Source organism: Tribolium castaneum, chromosome 1 (assembly GCF_031307605.1).
Source record: "Tribolium castaneum strain GA2 chromosome 1, icTriCast1.1, whole genome shotgun sequence".
NCBI lineage: Eukaryota > Metazoa > Arthropoda > Insecta > Coleoptera > Tenebrionidae > Tribolium > Tribolium castaneum.
The window spans coordinates 37,180,537-37,205,358 of NC_087394.1; the positions used below are offsets into that span (position 1 = coordinate 37,180,537).

At 34.1% G+C, this 24,822-nt stretch overlaps 5 protein-coding genes across 9 annotated transcripts in view; 2 read left to right on the forward strand and 3 right to left on the reverse strand.

The window, feature by feature from the left end:
* hiw (highwire) overlaps positions 1-1,029 on the forward strand; it is a 35,778-nt gene extending 34,749 nt beyond the window's left edge. Inside the window, 3 exon segments of the mRNA XM_064359810.1 lie at positions 11-328; positions 382-649; positions 706-1,029. Of these exon segments, the coding sequence (XP_064215880.1) occupies positions 11-328; positions 382-649; positions 706-821 (702 nt within the window). The 3' untranslated portion in view covers positions 822-1,029.
* A 771-nt stretch (positions 1,030-1,800) lies between these two features.
* Positions 1,801-9,825, reverse strand: Blot (bloated tubules). Its single transcript, NM_001143731.1, is given in 10 exon segments — positions 1,801-2,422; positions 2,483-2,971; positions 3,028-3,387; positions 3,493-3,661; positions 3,714-3,806; positions 3,852-3,895; positions 4,557-4,699; positions 4,754-4,997; positions 7,689-8,069; positions 9,769-9,825. Coding segments are annotated over 10 exon segments (2,511 nt in total). The 3' UTR covers positions 1,801-1,891.
* A 1,221-nt stretch (positions 9,826-11,046) lies between these two features.
* Paip1 (Poly(A) binding protein interacting protein 1) lies at positions 11,047-12,946 on the forward strand. The gene is made up of 5 exons (XM_015977525.2): positions 11,047-11,599; positions 11,650-11,922; positions 11,972-12,138; positions 12,191-12,328; positions 12,373-12,946. Exons 1-5 carry the CDS (start codon positions 11,174-11,176, stop codon positions 12,470-12,472), a joined length of 1,104 nt encoding a protein of 367 aa, XP_015833011.2. The 5' UTR covers positions 11,047-11,173; the 3' UTR covers positions 12,473-12,946.
* A 26-nt stretch (positions 12,947-12,972) lies between these two features.
* On the reverse strand, positions 12,973-21,088 carry babo (baboon). Of its 3 annotated transcripts, none has more exons than XM_008192307.3 (8): positions 20,671-21,088; positions 20,387-20,510; positions 17,455-17,660; positions 16,323-16,562; positions 16,041-16,271; positions 15,471-15,993; positions 15,091-15,296; positions 12,973-15,033 (listed from the first exon to the last, which is right to left on the reverse strand). In XM_008192307.3, the coding sequence occupies exons 1-7, from the start codon at positions 20,759-20,761 to the stop codon at positions 15,113-15,115; spliced, it is 1,599 nt and encodes a 532-aa protein (XP_008190529.1). In that variant the 5' UTR covers positions 20,762-21,088; the 3' UTR covers positions 12,973-15,033; positions 15,091-15,112. The 3 variants fall into 3 exon arrangements, with proteins under 3 accessions (XP_008190529.1, XP_971326.2, XP_008190530.1); XM_966233.4 differs by lacking the exon at positions 17,455-17,660 and adding an exon at positions 17,964-18,115; XM_008192308.3 differs by lacking the exon at positions 17,455-17,660 and adding an exon at positions 18,414-18,586.
* Positions 21,089-21,264: 176 nt separating this feature from the next.
* Positions 21,265-24,339, reverse strand: sgl (sugarless). Of its 3 annotated transcripts, none has more exons than XM_064359773.1 (7): positions 24,049-24,339; positions 23,768-24,002; positions 23,581-23,718; positions 22,970-23,332; positions 22,765-22,914; positions 22,056-22,508; positions 21,265-22,004 (listed from the first exon to the last, which is right to left on the reverse strand). In XM_064359773.1, exons 2-7 carry the CDS (start codon positions 23,924-23,926, stop codon positions 21,825-21,827), a joined length of 1,443 nt encoding a protein of 480 aa, XP_064215843.1. In that variant the 5' UTR covers positions 23,927-24,002; positions 24,049-24,339; the 3' UTR covers positions 21,265-21,824. The 3 variants fall into 3 exon arrangements, with proteins under 3 accessions (XP_064215843.1, XP_064215844.1, XP_064215842.1); XM_064359774.1 differs by having other exon boundaries at positions 22,056-22,503; positions 22,766-22,914; positions 23,768-23,932; positions 24,049-24,338; XM_064359772.1 differs by having other exon boundaries at positions 23,768-23,932; positions 24,049-24,338.
* Positions 24,340-24,822: the final 483 nt, after the last annotated feature.

Sequence of the window (24,822 nt, forward strand, 5' to 3'; positions counted from 1 at the left end):
CTGCTTTTAGCTGAAATGCGGTCACGTGTTCCACTTACACTGCTGTAAGGCGGTGCTTATGAAACGATGGGCGGGGCCTCGGATCACGTTCTCGTTTTCGCTTTGTCCAATCTGTAAAGAGGAAATAGTTCATCCGACTTTGGACGAACTTTTAGCCCCCATTCGGGATTTATATAAAGATGTGAAACGGAAAGCTTTGATGCGTTTGGAATATGAAGGCTTGCACACGGTCGAGGTTATTGTCACACCTGGGGCAAGGTTTTACAATGATCCAGCCTCCTATGCCATGGATAGATACGCCTATTATGTTTGCTACAAGTGCAATAAAGTGAGTTTTAACACTCAAAAGGTTTAAAAAAATTGCAATAAAAATTATTTCAGGCGTATTATGGGGGCGAAGCTCGGTGTGATGCTGAAGTGGGTGAAAATTATGACCCCACTGAGTTAGTATGTGGGGGCTGTTCGGATGTGGCTAGGGCGCAGATGTGCCCCAAACACGGCACTGATTTTCTCGAGTACAAGTGTCGTTATTGTTGTTCCGTTGCAGTGTTTTTCTGTTTTGGGACAACACATTTTTGTAATCCATGTCACGATGATTTTCAAAGGGTGACGAATTTGTCAAAGACTGAATTACCAAGTTGTCCAGCGGGTGAGCTTTTTGTTGGTGATTTGTTATAGGGGCTTTTAATTTTTGGGGAGTTTTAGGTCCGAAAGCTAAACAATTGGAGGGCGACGAGTGTCCACTTCATGTTAAGCATCCACCAACGGGGGAGGAGTTTGCTTTGGGGTGTGGCGTCTGCAGAAACGCTCACACGTTTTAAAATGTACTTATTCAAGCTGGAAGTGATTATTTTGCAAAGTATTCCGTTATTATGACGTTCCATTTTTTTATTATGTGTAAAGTTTGTTTGAGGGTCAGCCTGATCGTTGTCTATTTGAAACAAACGCAATTTTGACTTATTTTATTTATTTAATATATTCAGAAATGCATTGTACCTCGTTTAATAAAATTGATGTAAAAATAAATAATTCTATTAATTCTCCTATTAACAATAGTTGCACACATCTATAGTTAAATGACTATATTTTAAATTTAACATTTACAGGTTTCTGTAATTATTTAAAACTTACAAATTTTTGTAATATTTAACATTACAGGTTTCTGTAATTATTTAAAAAATTACAGGTTTCTGTAATTATTTAAAAATTTACAGGATTCTGTAATTTAATATCTTATAATTTAATGTATAAATGGCGATAGTCAAAATCCTTTGTCGTCATTCTAAAATTATAAATATTTTGAACTTAAATTTGAGGCACTTCCCGTTATCGCAGCGACATGAAATTTTGCATGCACACATAACTTTTGAAGCACTACAACGTGATGTACTTCGATTCTCGATTTAAAAATGTGCAATACTATTTCCGTTCCTAATTGAGATAGGGCAACGGGACCTAGCCTATTCGATAGCCCAGGAAAAATACTCCGGGGCCCTGGGGTTTTCAAAAGGGCAGAACCATCCCTCTATCTCCTACAGGAACGGAGATATTTTGCGTTTTGTGAATTGCAGATTTTCTTAAATTTTTATAAAAATTTTTAAAAGTTGAAAAAAATTTAGGTGGTTTTAAGAATTTTTATAAAAATTTACGAAAATTTGTAAATCACAAAATGCAAAATATCTCCGTTCCTGTAGAAGATAGAGGGGTGGTTCTGTCCTTTTGAAAACCTTTTTATAGTGTCTGACTTGACAATTATTCAGATATTTGAGTAAAAATTATTAATGTAGAAAAATGAAAGAACACAATTTTAACACTTTATTAAAAAAAACTGTAATAAAATAAATAACAATGAGTACCTACGTAATATCTAGCAACTAGGTATTAGGAAAAATTACAGCTCCGTGGCATCTTCGCTTTCACTAAACCTCCTGTGACAAACATGCGTTATATTAGTCTCTGGAATAACATACGGCCCCTTCCTAAAGGTGCCATACCCTTCTCCAGAATTGGAACTATCTTGAATTTCGTGAGCACTAGTCCTCGACAACGGATTAATACTCGTCTTAAACCCGTTATTACTGTACGTATTTCGTATATTCACTGTTATAACCGGACTTGGAGGGTCCAACGAATCAACAATTGAAGTCACACGTAATGGCTTAACGCCATTTTGCGTAGGATTTTGCTCATTTTGTAAATAGTATGGCTCCACATACTCTGTACTCGAATTACTGGTTCGATTCTGAGTTGCCTTTTTCGCGTTCCTCTTCACCGAACGAGTGTATCCTCCAGTACCACGTCGCTTCAATGTAAAATCTCTCTCGCCTTGTTTTGCCTTACTGTTCCACTGCATCCAAGTGTGTCGCAAAATGGGGTCTTTAGGGCCCCATTTATTCGACGGTTTGAGCGAAGCCTTGAATTTCTACACAAAAAAAAACAACTCAAATATAAACCAGACCCAGAAATATTATTTTAAACTCACATCTATCACGGTGTAACCGTCCATTTTAGTGACTGTATAAATTCCAATCACTAGAATAAATATGGCAGCAGTGAGAACAACAGCCCATCCAGTAGCATACAACCATTCTGGGTCCTCAACAAATTCATCCTCTGGTATGGTAATCAAAGCCCATGCGAAAATTCCAGTCAACAGCAAAGGAAGTAACCACCAAAGAATCAACCAAACGTTCGATAAAATATGCCCCAACATGAATTCAAAATCGGATTTGATCCTTTCAGTACCATAAAATGCGATAAGTGCAAACACTTCAATGATGACCGAAATCAAGATAAAATTCCCGACCAAATAGTGGTCCAAGAGACGCACAATTCGAAAATCGGGCTCCAGGAGAACACCACAACCCAAAACCAAACCCACAAAACTTAAAACAATGCTGGTTTGCCACCATTTTAGCCGTCTCCGGTTTTCCACTGTTATTGCCTTCAGCAAAGTGTAAGTGATGGTTGCCTGAAATCCAAAAGTAAATTTTTTAATATAATTCGAAAAAATGATAAGAAAATTACCATGCTTATAAAACCAGCCAATAAAATCGCCGCATAGGCAACAATAGCCCAAATTTTCGCCTCGTTTCTCTCTTCACTCTTGATCTTGATCTCTTGATCACTCTTGACTGTTATGGTGTACATAAGGGCAAGAAGGTGAATCTCGGAGACGTCTCCCGGGTTACGAATTGTGTCCAATTCGCCGGCAAAAATGTAGCAAATTATCACAGAACCAACACCGAAAACGAGATTTACGGTAATAAAACCCAAGGCAATCAATAGAGGATTGACTTTGTTGTAGATGATTCCGGCATTTGTGATAAACGTGCCAAACCCCACGTTGGTGGAGAAAAACACTTGGAGGGCAGCATAATACCAAATCTAGGAGAGAAAAAAAAGTAAAACGTCTGCTAAACATCAAATTTCTGTTTTTTTTTCATCTTAATTTTAAAATGTTTATTTCAAGCAAAAATAAATAGTGCTTACGTAAGAATTTTGTAGAATGGACCAATCGATGTTTTGTCCCAACTTTTCTAAACTTTGGAAATGATCTTCTGTAAAAACTGCTTTGACTGTGAGAGCAATTATACATCCCAGAAGCGGAAACAACAGTAATGATATGGATCTTATGAAACTTTTAGTCCTTCGAATCGATCTGCAATTGAATTTTCAAATTTTCCTGTTGTAAATATTGGCAAAGAACGTACAAAACTATGACTATGACCCAAATTACGAATAAAATACCGGCAAAAATCCCGTACCAGTGTAGATCGTTGAAGGGAGATTCTAGAAATGTTTTTCTACAAGAGAATTAATATTTGTTTGGCAATTTTTCATTAACTTACCTCAAACATTGTTGTCCGTCCTGCCCATCTGCAGAATAACCAGTCTGAAAAAAAAATAACAAGAACTCTAATTATCTTGTTACAATCAGAGCGCATCCTTTCGTACCTTATTAGTTAAATTAACCACGAAACTATATTAGGTAATTGTAGCATTAATCATAACAAATCACAATTCAATTTTGCCCCCAAAAATAATCAATAACTGTTTTATTATTATTGCTTTCAATAGCCACACTACTGACCAACTTATTTCAACCGGAAAAGAAATGACGTTTGTCATGGTCGACGCACGCAGCGTGGCTCTTTAATTAGCATTTTTTTATTGTAGGTGGAGATATTTTGTTTGATGTTTTGAAAAAAAATCGTACGTCATGTAATGACTCCATTACATTTTTTTTATATGTTTATGTCATTAAAATAATTAGTTTCACGTCCGTAAAATTTATTGCTTGCAGTTATTTCAAATCGTAAAAACTTCGGTGTAGGTATACCACCGTATTTGGCGCTCTCTTGAAAACTGTAAAATACTTATTGTGATTCAAGTCGTATCGAGTTAATAAGCACCCACCCAACAAGAGGACAAAGTTTTCTTATTATGATAGTAGTAATTAATTAACAAAGCATTCGAGTTTCCTTGACACAACTCATTAATACTATATTATTCCGCTCAAATTGTTTGAAAAAAATAAATATATTATCACTCACCTTTTTCATTTTAACATTTGCGCACTGTTTGAATGGAACCGATGTTGCTGAAATCCAAATTATGTAATAAAGTGACAGTCCCATGTACAAAGGATAATAAATGCTGAGTAAACATCCCGCAATTAATTTGACATATCCTATACCTGAAAAAAAAAACTAAAACACTAGACTTTATACCTACAAAAATCAAGCTATACCTCTGAAAAACGGTACAGCCCTCCACGATTTGATAAACCCTTCCTGTGCCAATTGTCCTATCCCTAATTCTAAAAAGAGTAAAGGAAGTCCTACAAGTATTACCAGGATGACGTATGCCAGCAGAAAGGGCAATCCCCCTTGTAATAAAGCTGTCTGAGGTAGTCGATACAAGTTTCCAAAACCAGCAGCTAGCGAAATGGTACAAAGTACTGTCTCCAGACGAGAAAACCATGATTGGCAAGACTGCAAAAATTCATTTCCTTAAGGACGCTTTCTCTTCATTTCGATAATGATCCGGTCGCGAATTTCCGCTCGCTTTTTCTCAATTTCCGGTTAAATTGGTTATGACTTTTTAATATTGAAGAGTAAAAGATTCAAGAATTGTGTATTTGAAAGATTAGCCGTATCAGGTGGTTCCCACGCACCGATAATCGATTCGTTTTGTTTGCATAATATTTTGCTTGTTACGATAGAAAAAAGAAAAAAATTCGTTATGCAGTGAAATAAAATAGGAAAAAAAATGAAAATTGTCTTAATTTCTACGAGGTGTATCATTCAGTGCAACTTTTATCCGCTCCATTACACCATCAGGAAATGGAATATTATTTTTTCCGAAACATTAACTGCAAGATGCATTCACTTTTCGCATAACCAGAATAACAACATTTATGAAATAATAATTTTTGCTAACGGCATCCCGCACACATTGCTGCGATATCATCTTTATAGATATAAATAATTGCATTCAGTATAAAACACGTGGTTATGGCCACTGAAGCTTGTAAATTTTAATTTAAAATCACGAAAAAACCGTAGTCGTATATGGAGTCGAACCGGTCATAACATAACTAGACATTTTTAACTCTATCAATTCACTCACTTTAACCTTCTCCAAGTTTTTATAACAATCCGATTTTTTCAAAATGCACTTTAATTTAAAATTCCAAGTGTTGAGTGTTTCACATCTTCGTAAATAAAATTGAGGTGGGTAAGTGTTGTTGTGCTGATAATAACGATATTGTTTGTTGTCCAAAAACAACATTTTTCTCTCACTTTTCACGCATTGTGTACTAACTCACAGCCACTTGTTCATTCATTGTTGTCTAAGTGAAGCGTGTTCGAAGACTAAAGCCGTAAGCTTTATTAATAAAGAAGCCGCAGTTTCTGAGCCCAACGGAGTGTGAAAAAACAGCTGCTAATTCCCTATTTCACGATCTTCAGATAGACTTTTAGGGCAGATGGCACAATTTTTAAAAACAGTTATGCGAAAATCTTGTTAATTTAGGAAAAATCGATTTTTTGATAGTTACTGTGTGTGAACGTTTCTAGAGCAGAAAAGTTCAATTTACGAGTGCTAACTGTTTAATTAGAATTTTCGACCAAAATTTCCGTTACAACTTTATCAGTTTTTATTGTTATAGAGTAATAACTGAACAAGAATATTTATGAGTCGCAATAATTTGGAAATGAAATGGTTTGTCTATTTTATCACTGAATAAATTTGCAAATAATATCTTGCAATCTGTTGCATTATTTGGACGGAAATAAATTGCACAAATTCCAAGTCCTGCTAAATGGAGGTTACCAACTTTAATAACAACGAATTAAGTGGAAAATAATCGTGTATATTTGCAGTTACTTTCCCTACTCTAGTAAAAATAATCGACATGCATTTTCTCCACTGAGGAGCAATTACGAAAGACTTAATAATTATGCTAGATTTTGATTCTTTATAGACTCAGTAGTAATCCCAATTACTACAGTTAATTAAACATTTTAATAAGGTGTTTGGTGTTGTTTAAAAACTTTGCACATAGTTATTTCTTGTAAATATAGCCTAGTTTAGCCTCTAAATATTTGTGTTGAAGTTAAAAACTCTAAAAAATGTATTTATATTTATAGAAAATATTTACGAAATCATTATACAGATATGGTAGATTAATTGATTAAAAATATTAACCTTGATCGAGCCAGTCTGTAATACCTTGACTTTATTTCTCCATTTGTTATCAAATCTAATCAGTGACGTATCAAGCGAAAGAAAATTCCACAATTCAACAAAAATGATGGACCCAGAAACAAACGTTTTGTGATTAAACTATTTGTTCTCAATAAATTGATTGTTGAAAGAATAGTGTTTGATTTTTTAGTAAAACCACAACAATTAATAACGAATATATATTATTGAGCTAAATATTAAATTCTTGTGGGGTATTAGTTGTAACTTTTAAGTTGAAAAAATTAACACGACATTTTGCAAAACTCGAAAAACGATGACATCCAAAAATAAGAACCAAATTCAGTCAAGGTGTAAAAATTATTGAAAAAAAGTCGATTCTATTATTTATTCCCTTTGCAAAGAAATTGTAAAAAGGTACATATTAAAAAAATCAATAATTAAAAAAAATTGAACTATAATGAAATTGCTACAAATTATCCATTTTTTGAATAACAAAGACACATAAATGACAAAATAAACCGGAAAACTTTCGTAATTCCAATTTAACAAGTCGTAAATTATGATAGTTTTGTGTTAATATAATGTCGAAATGATGAAGAAAAAAATTGCACATATAGGTATCGCGATATTATGATTATGAATCATAGAATTTATTAGATGTGAATCAGATGAAAAAATTCAGTCTCCAAAACAAATCCTTGTAAACCGTTGACGCTCATAAAATAAATAAAAAATAAATTCCTAGAATTCTTTCACAAATCTCGCCACAAATTTTCATAAAACCATACCTCGAATTAATTATTGTTTATAAAGTGGCAATGAAATTCCAAAATTTTATCGCAAGGTGAATAATTTCCATTTTATGGCTAAGCAAAGTCACAGTGAATCATAAAAAGAAACCGAAAGTTGCACCAAACAAGCAAACAGTCTTATCACAAGACAAAATTCCACCCTAATTAGAAAAAAACACATACCATTTCCATTTTGGTTGTAACCAACTTTGTTGTCGAACCCATTTCGTTTTTCTCCGAACCCAATTCGGACCCATTATTTGAAACATTTGTTCGGACTGAAGACGATCCTAAAGTCGTATAATCGTACAAGTCGTAAGTATTCGGAAAAATGCTCTGTTTAGAGTCGTTTGATCTTATCGTCGAAGTGTAAGCTTCTTCATAGGTATTAAAGTCAACATTTCCACTCTCGGGGATAAAATTCAAGTTGTCGTAAGTATTTTGAGAATTGTCAACAATCGATAAGTTGTTGTAATTTCTTAGCGCACGCACTGATGGCGATTTTAACAAAAGTTTTGGTTTCTTGTACGTGGGTTCGTAGATGAAACTAATCTTTTGCGGGACCTGAAATAAAATTTTACCTAGTTAGTTATAGTGAGCTTAATAAGTGCCAATTTCGTAATTATTGAATCTAGTCCATTTTTAATTGCTTTAATTGCGACCTTTGGACGTTTTCGTGTCGATGTCCTCTAATTGAAAACTCATGTAGGGCCATGGAAAAATGTAAATAAAGCCAAAACAATACGTATCGACTAATTATGGGAAAAGAGTTGATAAGGATTTTCATTAATGAATGTATTTTACCTTGAAAACGTTATTGAGTCGTAATATGAATAACAAAAACCCATCACATTGCTGCAAAACAACTTTCTTTATTGCAAATGTTCCAAAATTAGCAAAAATTGTACATTCCTGCAATGGCATTTAACGCATGCAATTAAGACGACGATCGATTTAATCTTATATTCAATACTAATTTCTAACAAGCTCACGTGTACAAACACGATTTATCTATTTTACGAATAAATAAAGCAATTTTGTGTCACTGTTACAATCCTTGAGAGTTGTTTTTGTGTTTGGTGAGATTTTCCGTGATACACTTTATTAGAAAATTGTTAGATTTCCGGTGAAACTAAAAGTGAAATATTCAAAAATGTATTTTAAACGACCGGAAATTGAACTGATTTTACACAGAAACGAACAATATTGAAATATTTCCATTGTTGGCCAACCAAATAATAGTACAAATGTGGGAACAAACTATCGACAATTGATACGAATTGTTTCTGTATGCAAATTATTACCAGTGGTGTTGTAAAAAAGTCATGAATAAATGAACTCTTATTTATTTAAATACTTTGCAATGAAGATACGACTTCCCACTTTTACTAACTTATGTAACAAAGAGCACTTTAAATTTAATGACTGTAACAACTAAAAAAAATTCTACCCAGGCTTAATTAGCGTCCAGTTTAGTATTAAAGTTGAATTAAAAAAAAAAAAACAGATTTTATAAATACCTGTTAATGGAAAAAATAAAACCTGAGACTTGAAATGCATACGTCGGCCAAAGCAAGGCCTTTTAAAAATAAATACAATTCAATAAGCTTGTACTTTTACGTACAGTTAAGTCAGTAGCAATTAAAACAGTTTGTTGTTAACAAAAAAAGTCCTTTTGATTACAATACAATAAACTACAGTAAAATAACGCACTTGTCAACGAACTGTAACTGGTCGCCTATTAGCTGAATAAATATTATTCCAAAGTGCAGTTATACAGAAACGGCAAAGTGCAATTTTTGCACCCTTTTCAAGTGCAGTAAAGTACGTCCTACTTTTTAAGACATCTTCTGCTTTCAAACGACTAAACGATCAATTTCATGCTTTCCGCGCAAGATAATTCCAGAAGAGCAAAGTCATGTTTATCTAACACGACAAAACACAATAACCGAATCAAATATTTGATAAAACTAAATCAGTGTTTTTATTAGAGACAAATATTTAATTGTAGTTTTGCGCAATTGTAAATAAAATTTGTTGATTATTTGAAATATAAACAAAGGTGTTAATTAGGCGTTACGCCTCCAATTAGCACGATTTTTGATAGGTTTACGATCAAGGCTCTGTGTTTTGAAGAGTCTAACCGGATTCGTGTGCGACCTTCGCTTTACTTATAATTTTCCATTTTTTTGACAAAAAATATGATAATGGCGATAAATTATGGAAAATTATGTTTCTGCAAACAGATAGCGAAATTATTTACCGGTTGTCCATCGGCCATTTCTGACGAGGTGCTGCACTTTTCCCACTTTTCACGCATTTTTCTAATGACGTACTAAACAATTGTTTCGATATACAGATCAGACTGTCGATTGATTTGTTATCTTATCGCGAAATTTATTCCTCACATGGTAATAATATAGAGATGTAAGTTTGTTATTTTCGAAATAACGCAACTGTGACGAATTCAAATCGACCGTAAACTGTTTTTATAAAGCACCTGCGTGTACCTCAGCTACGCTACGACTACTACTTCACTACTCGTTTGACGGCTACAAAGTGGAGGACTTTGCATGTGATGATAAGAGGTGGTGATGGTAGGTATTATCGTGACGCTCCGGGCACCGGAGTCTAATCATGGAATTTACAATGACTAATTGATGATGGAAGGAGGAAGAAATTTTACGCTGATTTGTTCCATTGTGATCAAATTAGGACTGATGCAATAGGTGATTGGTTTTGTGAGAACAAACAAGAATTCTAATAAGTTTAAAAATAGATAAAATAGGAAAATGCTGATGGAAAACTTATTCTGAACTTTAGTAATTTTTATGAACCTGTAAAAACAACCAATTTAAAGAATCTGTTATATCAAACAACTAAATTAAAAATGTTTTTAAATCTGTTGCGAACCCATCTTTCTACCTCTTGTTATCCTATGGTTGCCAACTGAAAGGTCATCTCAGCAAAGAATTAAAAACGTTCCAAAAATTTTGGAAACATAACTCCTGGCACAAAATTTCGTACCAACACCACTTTCGATTATCAGTTTCTGTCCAATGAAACGTTCAATTTTGCTTGAATTTTGTCCAAAAATTTGAACTTACCACTTATTTGTGGTCCGTTTCAAATTTTATCCCTGGAGCATCGGATTTTGTCTACTGGCAGGAAATAACGTTCTCATAAGTCTCAGGGGGGCAGAAGACAATACAAAAACTAAAAAAAATGGAATTTTAAAAACTTTTAACCACAAAAAAGTAACAATAATAGATACTTGTTTACACCAAAACTTCAACAAATGAAAAATACGATTAAACAAGTGAGCATGGAAAATCACTACCAACTTTACATAAAAAAAATCTGTTTTTGGCAACTAAAACTGCAAAATAATAAAATTCAATATTTGAATACGTCCAAATGACAAAAAAACAGCTCATTTAATCTTTGGTTTGCTTTCTGTAAATAAAAAAACAGAACAATTTAAAAGTGCGGCGACCTGATGGTAGACAACCAATAATACATTTAGTAACTTTGGCATGTTAGTACCCCTGCTTGTCGTGCATGCTTCTGTCAATCGATGGTGTTTTGTTGCTGTCCAATCGAAAATTTCTGAAAATCCCTTCGGCTCTCTCAAATTTCAATTGTGGCGAAAGTCTGAAATAACAACAATGGACGACAACAAGGCCCCCGCCCTCTGGGACGCCAAATGTGAAGCACCGAAAGGCCTGCGTCCTCCAAACGCACCGCCGACTCGCCTCCTCGAAGACACGAAAACGTCGGAAAAACCGTTCAAGTCCAGTTTATCGGCGGACGCACCTGAATTCATACCCGCGTCCATGAAAAGTAGTGCTACAACACAATCAAGTGGTGTTCAAGACAGATTGAAAAAGTTCAAAGTGGTGGAGAATTCGGGAGGAAATGACAGTGAGTTTGTGGGGTCTCCCGACGATATCCGCTTGAAACACCTCATTGACACTTTGACCAAAGATCCAGGACAGTTTAGTGACTTGTTGGACATATTTATGGACACTTTATCGCCGTATTTTGGTGATATTTTTGTTCTGACACGAGCTGCGCAACTTCTAGTCGAACAAGTAATAGCTCCCGGTTTTTGGGCCACTGACTACTAATTAAAACGTTTCAGGCGATTGTGTATCCAAGTTTTAGATACACAGCAGCAAGGTTGTGTTGTTTTATTGAACAGTGTTGTCCTGAATTTCGAGCTGAATTGCATTTAACTTGTCAGAAGCAATTGAAAGTTCACACGAATAAGTCGGGGCTGCTTTTGTTTGTTGCCGAGTTGTATACACAACTTCACCATGAAAATATCTACGGGGGTTATTTGATAGACGCTTACAAACATTTACTTGCAGTGGGGGGCAATGATAACGTTAAATCTATCTGTCAAGCACTAAAAGTGTGTTGATTAACCGAAAATCCTTCTTTGAATTTACACTTTTTTTCAGTTGACGGGATATTCATTAGAATTGTACGACAAAAAAGCCCTCGATGAAGTTTTTGAAAAATTAAATGAAGTCAAACCCACCGTAACTGGAACTGCGTTAAGTCTAATTAATTCAGTCGTAAATCTGAGGAGTTCGCAATGGGGGCACAACAGTCCGACAAATTCTAGGTACTTATTACAAATGCACGAAAATAAAAAATCCTGAAAAAAAATTTTACAGTTCAAACTCTGAGCCTGAAAATACCTACTGGAGTGACACCTCACACACTGTGTTTTACAGTTCAGACGGTTCGAAATTTACGTCGGAAGAGAATGATTTTCTCGCGGCAAATATGAATTCAACTGAGGAATATTTAACGTAAGTGTGACACTAGAAAGGAAAGGGATTAATTTAATTTTTAGGGACTTGTCCGATCCAGACGAGTTATGTGATCCAGAACCAGAAATGGACGAGGAAATTCAAGCAGCATTTAAAGATTTCGTAAAATTGAGTAAACGATAGTTTGACTCTCTTCCACAATTAATAAATTAACTGAAAAATTAAGGACGTAAGTTTAAAATTAGCTCCCTGTAAATAATTAAAAAAACACACAAAAAAATGTCTATTGTAGTTATAAGGAGAAACCAAAAAGCCTTAATTATAAAAACGCTTAAGTTATTATTAATTTAGAATCCAACAACGTTACGTTTTTATAAATAAGGTTATTTGCTATTTTTGGAACGTATTGGACATGTTACGCTCGAATATTTATATATTCATGACCTAACGTCTGTTTTAAAATGTCTCTGCTGCATTTTGAAACTGTGACTAGGGTAAAATTTGTGCAGATTAGATTCATACTCATGGGTTGTAAATATTATGTTGCTTTAATGTCGTAACTGGTTTACTTTGAACGAAAAAATAGTCACTCCATCTCAATGCAATACCCCGTCGCTACTTTTTGTGAAATTAATAAAGTGTATGTTAATTTGATAAGGTGGGTGTTTTATTGTGAGAACCCGTTTTTATGAGTAGTAATATATTTTCAAATACGTTTACAAATGGTATATACTCGCATCTAAGCACAAAACATCTCTGTACATAAACTTAAAAAAAAAGAAAAACAAACAGAAATCTTACTTAGGTTAATTGTCTCCCTATAAATAAATTTGAAAGTTTTAATGTGTAACAAAAGAGCCGAAAATATGATAAATTTGCTCCAACAAAAATCTATATCTATTAGAAATATTGAGTAAGGTTAACTATTGCATTTGTGTGTACATTTATCCTGAGGAATTTTTAATCTAAGATAGAGATTACAGTACTTCGTGTTGTTTTTTCCCTGCAATGCAATTCGAAAATTCTGCCAGAACGATGAGTTTGAAATTTTTGAATGTGATTTTTTTTGAATACCTTAATCTCTATGTTCTCTACGATTTTGCACGTGGCCCTATTTACTCGACTATAAAGTATCTGTCATTTGAAGAACAATTCTGTAATTAATAATAAAACGAGGCTGAGCTTTGTATTATGTATAGAAATGAGCGGTGAATCACAGTTTGTATGTTGTAATAAATACGGCCACGCACACATTTGGCAAAAACTTGACAACAAATTTACTCTTGTATAAAACTCTGACATGAATTTGTACCTTGCAAACAGCACTATTGTTATTTAAAAAATATTTTACCATTTAATGGTTAACCACTTTTTTTCAATAATGAGGATAGCTACATCTGTATGTACATATTGACAAAAGACAAGACGTCGGTTTAACCATCTACGAGATTGTTGTATAAACATTCATTATTACTGTATGTTAGGTAAGTGAAGAATTTGTGCAAAAAATCTAACAAATTATCGGTCACTTCACTACTAGTCTAATCAATATAAAAAATCTAACTATTTTAATTTTGTAAGAGAAATTATTTCAAATCAGTCTTAATTTCGCACCAATACTCGAATTCCTCAAATCTCGTACACAACAATCAATCGACACATCTCCAAAAATTGAGGTATATGTAACCGTTTGACAATAAATAAATCGAGGAAAAGTGGTGTGTGTATAAATGGAAATCAATCGATATTTTACAACACTACCGTTAGTCGTCTACGCAGCTGTACAACTTAAATTTTATCATATTACATGATTAGAATAACTATATATTATTATGAGTATAACTTTAACCACTTAAAAATATCCTTATGCAAACTATATTTTGTCATCAATCTTTTTTTAAGGTGCACCTTAATTTTTTAGTAATTTTTTTCGCAAAACTAAATATGTTAGGCTCACAACAATTACATAGTAAATTTATTTTTTTTATAAATATCCTTAAAAATATAGTTAGCACAATTAAATTCTTATACACGTTAAATTACGTTCTCCTCACTTAGTCAAAATTAAAATATTTACAACTGAAAAATAGTATGCAACAACTTTTACACGCTTGCAAAACGAAAAACCACCAAATATTTGTAGGAACTAGGAAAATTTTCACTCCACATTCACACAGGTGTTGCCAGAATCTGCTGTTCTATTGTTGACTAGGAGCCTTTTGAATCAAACCGAACAAAACAAATGTACAACTATTACGTATTATATCTACACTATGTATAAAAAGATCTCTACTTTATCCGCTATAACGGTTGATTTCAACAGTTGAATAAAAAATATTGTCTTTAACAGCTATTACTTGTTTGTGTAAAAATTAATTGACTCTGTTTATGGCTTTGGCATGTCGGCAGTTAATTTCATCAAAGATTATAACAATCAACGGAAATAGAGATCAAGCAGAGAATCGGGAAGGATCACATTATTACCGGTCACAAAACCAAGGAAGAAGCTCTCGTAAACTATGGAATGGGTGGGCAGGCAGTACTGTATATTATTGTGGATATGAACCAAACCGGGGCAGTGAACATTTCACTCCTCTTTCATACAGACCTTTCATCACATCCTATGAGACATTTTTTTAACAAATCAACGCTCTATCACATAGGACCGGCTTACAACACTTGTAATACTCGGAAAATAAACGAAAAAAAAAATCGCGTGAGCGTTCACACATTGTTTTGTACACCTGTAACAAAACATTATTAATTATTAAATAAAAATTATTGCTTTCGTTTCGTTTTACCTGACACAATCATGCTAAACTTTCACATTTTAAGTTCCTCCGATGTTCGGAAGTTAGAGAGTGTCTTTTTAATCCTTAGAGCTGTTAAACGAGCTGTCGCGTTGTGATACCAACACTCTTTCATTAGTTTCAACATGACGCGGAGAGCTTCGCAACTCTGCCAACGGTTTGGTATGTTAGGCCTTTGTTTATCGACACACACCACCCTAAAAAAAACCATCTAAATCAATCAGTCCTATTTGGAAAAATAACGTTTGTCAACGAGGTGTAGTGTATACAAAATAAATAATTTATTAACAACAAAAAAAAACAAATGCTTTACCAAAGAAATATTAAGTCAAGACCACGAAAATTCGTGGAAATCAGATATTTTTACTCACCTTCTCATTTCTTCAATGGTGGGATCAGACGGCACAGCATCATAAAACGGTAACTGATACTCATCGTAAATCCCTCCCACATTACATCGCCTCGCAATCTCCCAAAAAATCAACCCTAACGCATAAACATCGGCTCGTTTGAACGAATCAAAATGATTTACATTCATCGTTTCGTCCAAAACTTCCGGTGCCATATACCGTTTCGTACCCACTCGATTATTGAGCGGAATATCAACGGTATCAGTTGTCGCATCATGTCTAACAGCTAATCCCAAATCACCAATAGCACACGTAAAATTCGACTTGACCAAAATATTCTTTGACTTCAAGTCACGATGGGCAATTGCTGGCTTGCCCTGCGTACCCATGATATCCATATGGAGATGGGCAAGACCTGTGGCTATAGATAAAGCCATTCGTATCATACCGGTGGTATCCAAAGTATTGCGACCCAGGAAATCAAAAAGCGAACCATATTCGTGATAATCGGTAATCAACCACAATTGGGTCCATGTCCCATTATCTACAACCAACAATTAACCAATGAAATGACAAACTTGTGATAGAAACCTTTATTATCGGCCGCAATAAAACCGAGGATGTTATCATGTCGTAACATAACGGTTTGATAAATCTCAGCTTCACGAAACCATGAACGTTCCTCTCGTGAACTGAAAATTTTCACAGCGACATTTTCACCCCTCCAACGCCCTCTCCACACCTCGCCAAACCTCCCCTGCCCGATTATTTCAACCAATTGGATTTGGCGAGCAATGCTACGTTGCACCAATAAAGGCAAGCCTGGAAATAATCATTAAAAAAAAAGGCCCCAAAAATTATTTTTAACCCCACCTGAGCCACTACCACTCGTTGTCATCTCAATCATATGTTGCAAACTCACACCCTTTAAAATAGGATGATCTGGAGCTTCAATACTGTCTTCACCGTGACGTAAATGGTGGTGTAACCCTCCACGCTTATGTTTTGTTTTGTAAAAGTAATAAACACCAACTCCGATGAAACACAACAACATTGTTGGGATGACTGACATCAAGACGATTTCCGCTGTTGTAAAATTGGAGAATTTCGGCGCTAAATAAACAAAGTGTTAGTGTTTTTCGTTTTTTTACGGTGGTGTTATTAGTGTGTTTTGTTATTTCAATTGTGAGAAGTTAAGCGACTTACCTTTTTTTTACAAGACACACTACAAGCAAAGCAAAGCAACATGCAACTGATTTTTATAAACGAAATACATTGCATACATTTTTTTTCTACCACTTAGATTATTTCGGCCATGCCTAGTTCTACGCGAAACGTTCAACATTTAATTAATTTAATTATAAGAAAGGATAGAAAATTCTGAAAAAATTCACATACAGGGTAGCATAGCCAAGCCCAGACATTGTTTATACTCTAAGACGTATTTCAGGAAAATATTTTTGATTATACAGTGTCCCAAAAAAGTATGACGTCATAATAATACTCTTTTTAATGGCATGCTATTATTTAGCACTCATTATAATGCCGTACAGAAGACGGTATCTGAGCTGGGCCACTCTGTAGCGAAAAACATTATGCATTTAGAGAGATCAAAGGTTAAGTCGTTTTAAACAACAAATAATATTTTCACATTATAATTTAAACACAAGATAAACAATTTTTCGCGTGAAAGTAGACAATATACAGCCGTAAAATTTTCAGACATACCAAAGCAGACGTCACATTTCTATGAGATACCTGGTCTACTCATATTAGTCATAATAGTTAGTTAAAACTGAATTTTATTGTCTCAAATTTTTACCAAAATGACATGAAAAAAAAATCACTGAATCCTTGTTGAGGCAGCATCTCATGCATTGACTGAAACACATGACATCGAAACAATGATAACAAATTTGCAGACCAGGATTTGGCCCAATGATCATCGAATCAAAAAAATCAAAGCCCTTTTGTTTTGTAAGAGAGAAATTTTCCAATTTCTAACCTGCCATCGATGCATTTTCAAACCATTCTAATTCGTTTGGTAAGGACAAAGTTATATTAGCATTACAAAAATCTCTATCGTCACAGCACGATGATGCCACTTTGGTAAAGTCCGGATGATTTGTAACAACAGCATATCGGTAACAAAATTCAGTTGACATGCCTGATGTTTCTACTATATCAGGTATGCTTTTTTTGTGGTAACATCTATAAACAAAAAGAAACAACTTAAAGAAACTGAAGCATTCGATTTGTTTTCAGTTGCTGAAAAAAAAACAGTGCATGCTATGTGATTACGTAAGCTAGAGGTTTGCGCAACTGCCACCTGTTACTTACTTAAGAAGAAATCTGAAAATAAGATTCTAATCTAGATTAAAGCCTATGCGGAAAAAACTACAACCGTGTTAAAATAAAGACAGGATAGTAAAGGCATTTATTACAGTGCTGCTCAAGTAATAATAAAAGAATCGAAGTAGAGTGTGTTTTTAGGGGGTGGCACTGCACTTTTACCTTGGGGCTTTTGCATTAGTCGGGGTGAAAGGTGTACATTGCAGTAGTCTTCGTTTTTGCAGCACTCCATGACAAATTCAGAATTGAGAGGGTTCTGCCGATGGCAGAGCAAAGGATTATTATGAGGAACTTGAAGGGATCGATCCAGGCACCTAAATTTTCATTTCAATCAAGAACAGCCAATTAACAAGAAATCAAAATAAATAATTTTATTCATTCGCCGAATTCGTCGTGTCCTGATAGCCAGTCTTGAAGGATAAGGTTGGAGGAAGGAACTGATTAAAAGACTAGCGCTATACAGTACTAATAAATAAATAAAAAAAAAATAAAACTAAACCACTCTTAATAAATTCCATTAAATCAAAAAACTGTTAGTGTGAAAAACACAAAAGTTAAACCGTTAGCTGGTAGTAGTAGTTTCGGGGTAGTTTTGTTGGGCCACACTGTTACCTGTACTTTCGAAAGGAAGGATTTCGTTATCATTATGATGTTGAGGCAGTTGTGGTGTTTCTGCATTACAAAAATCCCTGTCACGACAGCACCTTTGAACGTATTCTGTCGTGGGTCTGCTGTGGCACCATCGGGGTTCTTCAGGTGGGAAAAACTGGCGTTTGTCTAAACAGCTGGTGTGGTTTTTGATAGCCCGTTAGTAATTTAGTAAGATTTGGTTTTTTACAAAACAACAAAATTGTGTGTGTCCTTTGAGTGCAGTGTCTCTTACACCGAATTTAGACGAAACAAAAAAGAAAAAATCGGTGGGATTTTGAGGACTTTCGGTTAGTGGTCAACACCGACTGGCTACCATCGCATTATTTTTTATTAATTGCCTCGACTCTATACCACCGAAAGTATTTTAAAGTCAAAATCTTCCATTTCGCTGTGTTTACAATCTGATTTGAATGTTGGATTTCATAACACAGTGGCGCGTTTTCTTTTATTACGTATGATTATCTCTTTTATATGATAAAACGGCTATTATTGTAAATAAAACAACCCGATAACAAAGTCAAACAAAGTTACAAGTTTAATAAATTCATAATGACATACACAATCATTGTTCCCATTTTTCATCGTTACTAAATCGGATTTATCTAAATGAGAATACGAAAAATGCAGATACTGTGCCACAAATAACACATTTCATTGTTTCTTGTTTTAAATATTCTCCAAATTGCTTAATCTTCTTTCAAAATTGTATTATTAATAGCCACCAAAATTGATGTCAATAAAAGTAACACAGATGATAAATACACATAATGATAAATTTAAAACCAATAAATACAATTCCAAAAACGATCAAACCAATAAGCAGATTTTTTGAAACTGTTCTATTAAAACTATAGCAGACTGTGCCAATACAACCACATTCCTACTTAGAAATTTATTAGGAAATCGGCCCCTCAACAAGTAAAAATAAAAACTATAAAATATGGTATAATTCAAAACATTCCAATCAATTCTTCAAGTAGTTATAAAATTTAAAAAATATACAGGGTGAGTAATTATCTTTCACTTAATCTCAAAAACTAATAGTTCTCAAATAACACAAGAAATAACAATTTTTTTACTGCTATTAGCTGTTTCAAAACTATAAAAACGCCAACATCACATTTTCTCTCAAAATTAGCTGTTATAAATTATTCACGCACTAAAAAAAATAATGGCTTATGCAATTTATACTTTCAACGAAAGATCAAATCATTAATAACTATTTTACAATTTTATCAATCTTATTTAAAAAAAATATTTCGGTAAAATGCGATGTCGGCGTTATAACAGTTTTGAAACAGCTAATATACTTAATAGTAATTCATTAATAATTAATTTTATTGTAAGGAATTTACAATACAAAGCATTTAAATAACAAACGCTGAATTTTGTGCTATTAGTTTCTGAGATGTAGTAATATTTTTAGTGGACTCACCTTGTATATTTAAAAATTATGCGTTTTAAAATCTTTTGTAATAAATATTGGCGCAGAAAATTCAACAATAAAATGAAAAACAAAAGTCAAAACTTTTCTATCACTTGTAAGTGTCAACAGATCTAAAATTGGTTCAAATAATGGTATTATCAGTCGTCAATGATGCCAACTTTACAACTCAAAGAGATCCAAAACAACAGTACTATAATAGCTCTTATTACACAACTGTTTTAAAGAGTATAATAAATGTTATGTATATGGTATTTTGGATTCCACCCTTGGATTTATTTATCCAATCATCGCTCAAATGCTGGACAATTTATCCGAATTAAGTTGACATCCACAAAGTGTCTCCTGAGACAGTGTTATCCAATTATAACAATTGCAATTGAAACCACACCAAGCAATTGTTCTAATAAATGATATAAATCTCCTAATGAATCGGTGGTAGAGAGTGAGGGCTCTATTTAATGTAAAAAGACTAGAAAAAAAATCATACCGATAATTATGTTCGACGCCTCCAGATTTGGACAAGTAAGTCGATGTAAAGCAGTACCCATCGGTCTGGCACGTGTAGTTGGTTTCCTTACAATTATCGCACTTACATTTAAGTGCTTGAACCCCTGAAACAGGTGACAAAATTACATAAACCAGAAGCCATGCACCATGTGGGTTCATATAATTGCATCGTCGACCAACCTTGAACTTGTTTACGAAAACATTAGGTAAAAAAATTCGCTTAATCGTTAGATCGCTTACGAATTGTGGGGCTATTACACTTACCGTTATCCAATCGGCTCAGCCAAAAGACAGCACAACAAAACACAAGGAGGCTAGTTCTGGCCATGTTGTTGCGATGTGTTTTAGGAGGCATCGTAAACAACAAAAAGTCTAGTTGAATTCGCGCACATTTGCATAATTATTTACAAAAAAATTCGGCGAAAAACGTACACTTGGCTGCCATTAGGAGGACACTTCAATTATTTGATAATTGTTTACACTTCCACTTTGTGCACGACGCTGACATTATCGATAAGTGTTACGCTGCACCACCAAGGGGCCACCAAAGCATGACAAGCAACTAAACAACACTTTTTTTTAAACAAAATTAAAAATTATTTAAAAAGTAGAATGACCGAATCAAAAATATCAGCCATGTCAGTCTTGCTCTTCACGGATAGTACGTGCTATGAACGGCAGAGCACGCTCACGTGCTCAAACTGTCAAAAAAGGCGCCACAATTAAATATTATGTCAATCTTTCGGGGAAAATTCAATACACAATCGTTCGAATTTTATTCAAAACGAAATATTTTGAGTTGAAAAAAAAATGGTTGAAACCAAGAATTGAGCTAACATTTTTTTTATAAAAACTCGGTAAGTACGTAAACATTTATTGTAGCAATTGCACTTTACACATTATTTGGAATAATCATTGCCTATATTAAATATTTAAAATTTAAAGAATATGTACTTTCCTGAAAACCAATCACATGCGACTGGCTCAGGTGGTTAATGTACTTTTTCTACTACTCTATGATAAAACAGTCAAGAGGAACATTTAATGTCACTTTGCCTTATAATTATTTAAAATTCTCAAATTTAATAACTGTATTAAGCACTTTAATCAGCTCATCGTACTGACAATTGTGGCAGTTACTATGCTTATGTGATGTCATACAACAAAACATTTAGTAAAAGAATAAAATAAGTTCCCAAAACTAATAAAATTATTAAAATATAATAAAGTAGATAAAAAATTGATCAAAATCGTGGTACCTAATACTGAAAAATAACGAAATTAAAATACTGTACTTTGTTCCCAAACACCAAAGTTGTTCGAATTGATAAAAAAAATGAATGAAACGGCCGTCAATCAGTCTTGTAATTTTTTGTGCAACTATTGGCAAGACTGAGTAATGTAACCGGGGAAAACCCCTAATGCATGCAGGTATTCCCCCCACAAAATCTAGTCAAAAGTGGCCTTTGCAAAGTCTTTCCTATAGTTTGTACGTGAAATCCAATATCGATCAAAGTTTGATGGTCTAGAATTTTTCGTCCATCGAACACATAAGCTGGTTTCATCATAACGTGGTAAATCTTGTGATAATCAAGCGTCTGAAACAGCAATTCCAAACAAAAAGTACGGTATTAGAAAAAATTAAGTACCTTGAATTCATCCCACTCTGTGCACAAAACAATAGCATGCGAATTTTCACACGCTGAGTAAGCATCGTGGTATACAGAAATGGCCTTTTTGACCGTTTCCGGAGACTCACAAACTGCCGGATGAGTCAAATCGTAGTAAATCTGGTCTTCTTCGACTTTAGGGTCGTAGATTTTCAACGTAGCGCCTTCGTCGAGTAATGTTTTAGCCACATGTATAGCTGGGGTTTCCCTCGTATCTCCAGTATTTTTCTTAAATGCGAAACCCAAAATCGTGACTGTTTTACCACTCACTGTATTAAACAGTGATTGAATGACTTTGGCTGTGAAACGTGATTTTTGGTATTCGTTCATATCGACGACTTGTTGCCAGTAGGCTGCGACTTCCGGTAAATTCAAACATTCGCAAATGTAGACCAAATTGAGGATGTCTTTTTGGAAACAGCTCCCGCCAAAACCAATAATTGAAACGTTACATCAATAAATCAAGTGACTGCGGAAAGTGTGGATGGAAAGAGAATTTCGTTTGAATTTTATGATTAGGAGAGAAATCACACAAAAAAGTCAAAAGGACATTTCTGACGTTAATGAAGTTAGCACTAATTTTCAAACGTAATCTCCATCCATCAAGGAGGCAGGGGCATACAGTATCTCACATTTATAATTTTACTGAGACACTGTGTATATAAATTTAATCAAGAAAGCGACATCTACCTATTGAAGCTTGCAAAAATTTCGATCCAATCCTCGAATCTAATCCAACAGCAGTCGCAACTTCGGAAACATCAGCACCGGTTGCTTCACAAACAGCCGACAATGAATTAATACTTGAGATTCGTTGAGCCAACATTGCATTCGCAGCCTAACACACAAAAAAAATTACAATTTATTTCTCTAGTTAATTTTGTTAAAATTACAAGTTTGGATAATTCCGATGACCAAGTATTTGTTGTGAAAATTTTTTCTCGTGGAATCCAATGTTCGTAAATACCGCACAATTCTTCAATTGCTGCTTTTCCTTTAGGACTTTCTTCACCACCGATTAGAACACGGTCGGCATTAATCAAATCGTTAATAGCTGTGCCTTCGGCTAAAAATTCCGGATTTGAGAGAATCTGATAAGAAACTCCCGGTTTTTGGTTGGCACTTAAAATTTTTAGAATGCTTTCAGCGGCTCGGACCGGAACTGTGCTTTTTTCGACGACGATTTTATCGCTTTGTGCGATTTCGGCAATCATTCGAGCGGCGCCTTCGACGTATTTCAAGTCAGGGGCCCTGCCCTAAATAACTCAGTATTAAAACATGATAGATTTATGGACAGGGATTAAAAATTATCGCTGTATTCTTAACAACCGTAACTAATAAAAATCACATCACAGAAATAATAGATATGTTATTGCTCACGTTGGAATGTTATCAAGTAATAAAAAATGAGACGTTGTGAAAACCTTGGTGAATAAAATAAAATTGTTTCATCACCGCAAAACCATTGATGAATACAGAAGAAATAAATGTGGTCAAGGCTTACCTTCCCATTTCCAATGGTCTTTGTCGGCGTATTCACTGAAATAAATATTAAGTCAGCTTCTAAAATTGCAGTTTCAATGTCGGTGGAGAAAAATAGATTCCTCCCTCTGCATTGTTTAACAATTTCGTCCAAACCCGGCTGTAAATAAACAACGCGTGAGATCATATTTACATCATTGAATTTTTACCTCGTAAATAGGAAGTTTGTCCGAATTCCATTGATCAATTCGTGATTTTGATAAATCTACCACTGTTACATGAATTTCTGGACATTTCAAAGCTATGACACTACACGTTGGGCCACCGACGTAACCAGCCCCCACACAACAAATTTTTTTAACAACCATTGTCGTCTGTAAATTAATTTAATTATGTCTTAAGCCCCCTTTGTGTGTGCTTTTTAATATTATAGCAATTCTAATTCTAAGAAATGGCGTAATTAAGATAAAATAATTATAATACTACTTACTTCAAAGAACCACGTCCACAAGTTTGAATTCTGAGAACACAAATCTAAAGAAATTTTTTAGTTGGTTTACAATAACCTCTTCTACCTCCCGCACGCAAACACACCGAAACCTTTTGATTCGTCGCTTTTTATCCCTACCTAGTGTGATAATAGGTGAGGTGAATCGCTTTTAACTCAGACACATTCTAAAACTGAATTTTGATTTAATTTGAACCTCGGAAATATAAAGTTAAATAATGAGAAAAACGGAAATGACGTCTGACGAAACGTCATCTGTCGTCTAGTAATACAGGGCAACCAATCGTCAAAAAAGCAAGACATTTTTTTATAAATTATTTTATTTGTTTATTAACCATTTAATGGTAAAATTTAAGAACATGATTTATGGTGGATTAAAGCCAGTGATTAGATAAGTGCAAGATATTAGTGTTTCATGTAATTTTTGTATATTGCTGGTTGCCTACAACGCGAGTTAATTTATTAAAAAAAATAATAAAAAACAGAAATTCATTTATTTATCATAGACCATAGTACATTTCACTATTTCAGATTTCTAATTGTGCAAATATTTGCATTTACCTAAAATAGCTTCGTCGTCATCAAAGTAATTTTTTTTATTCAATAATTTTTTTCTGACTGTGTCGAAAGTTGGAGAAACAGTAGAAAATTATGATAAGATATTATGAAATAAAATACTTGGAAGAATAAATTTCAAATAGAAGGAGTCAGAGTTTTAGGAAATTAAGACAAAGTGATTTTTTGTTTATTTTATTA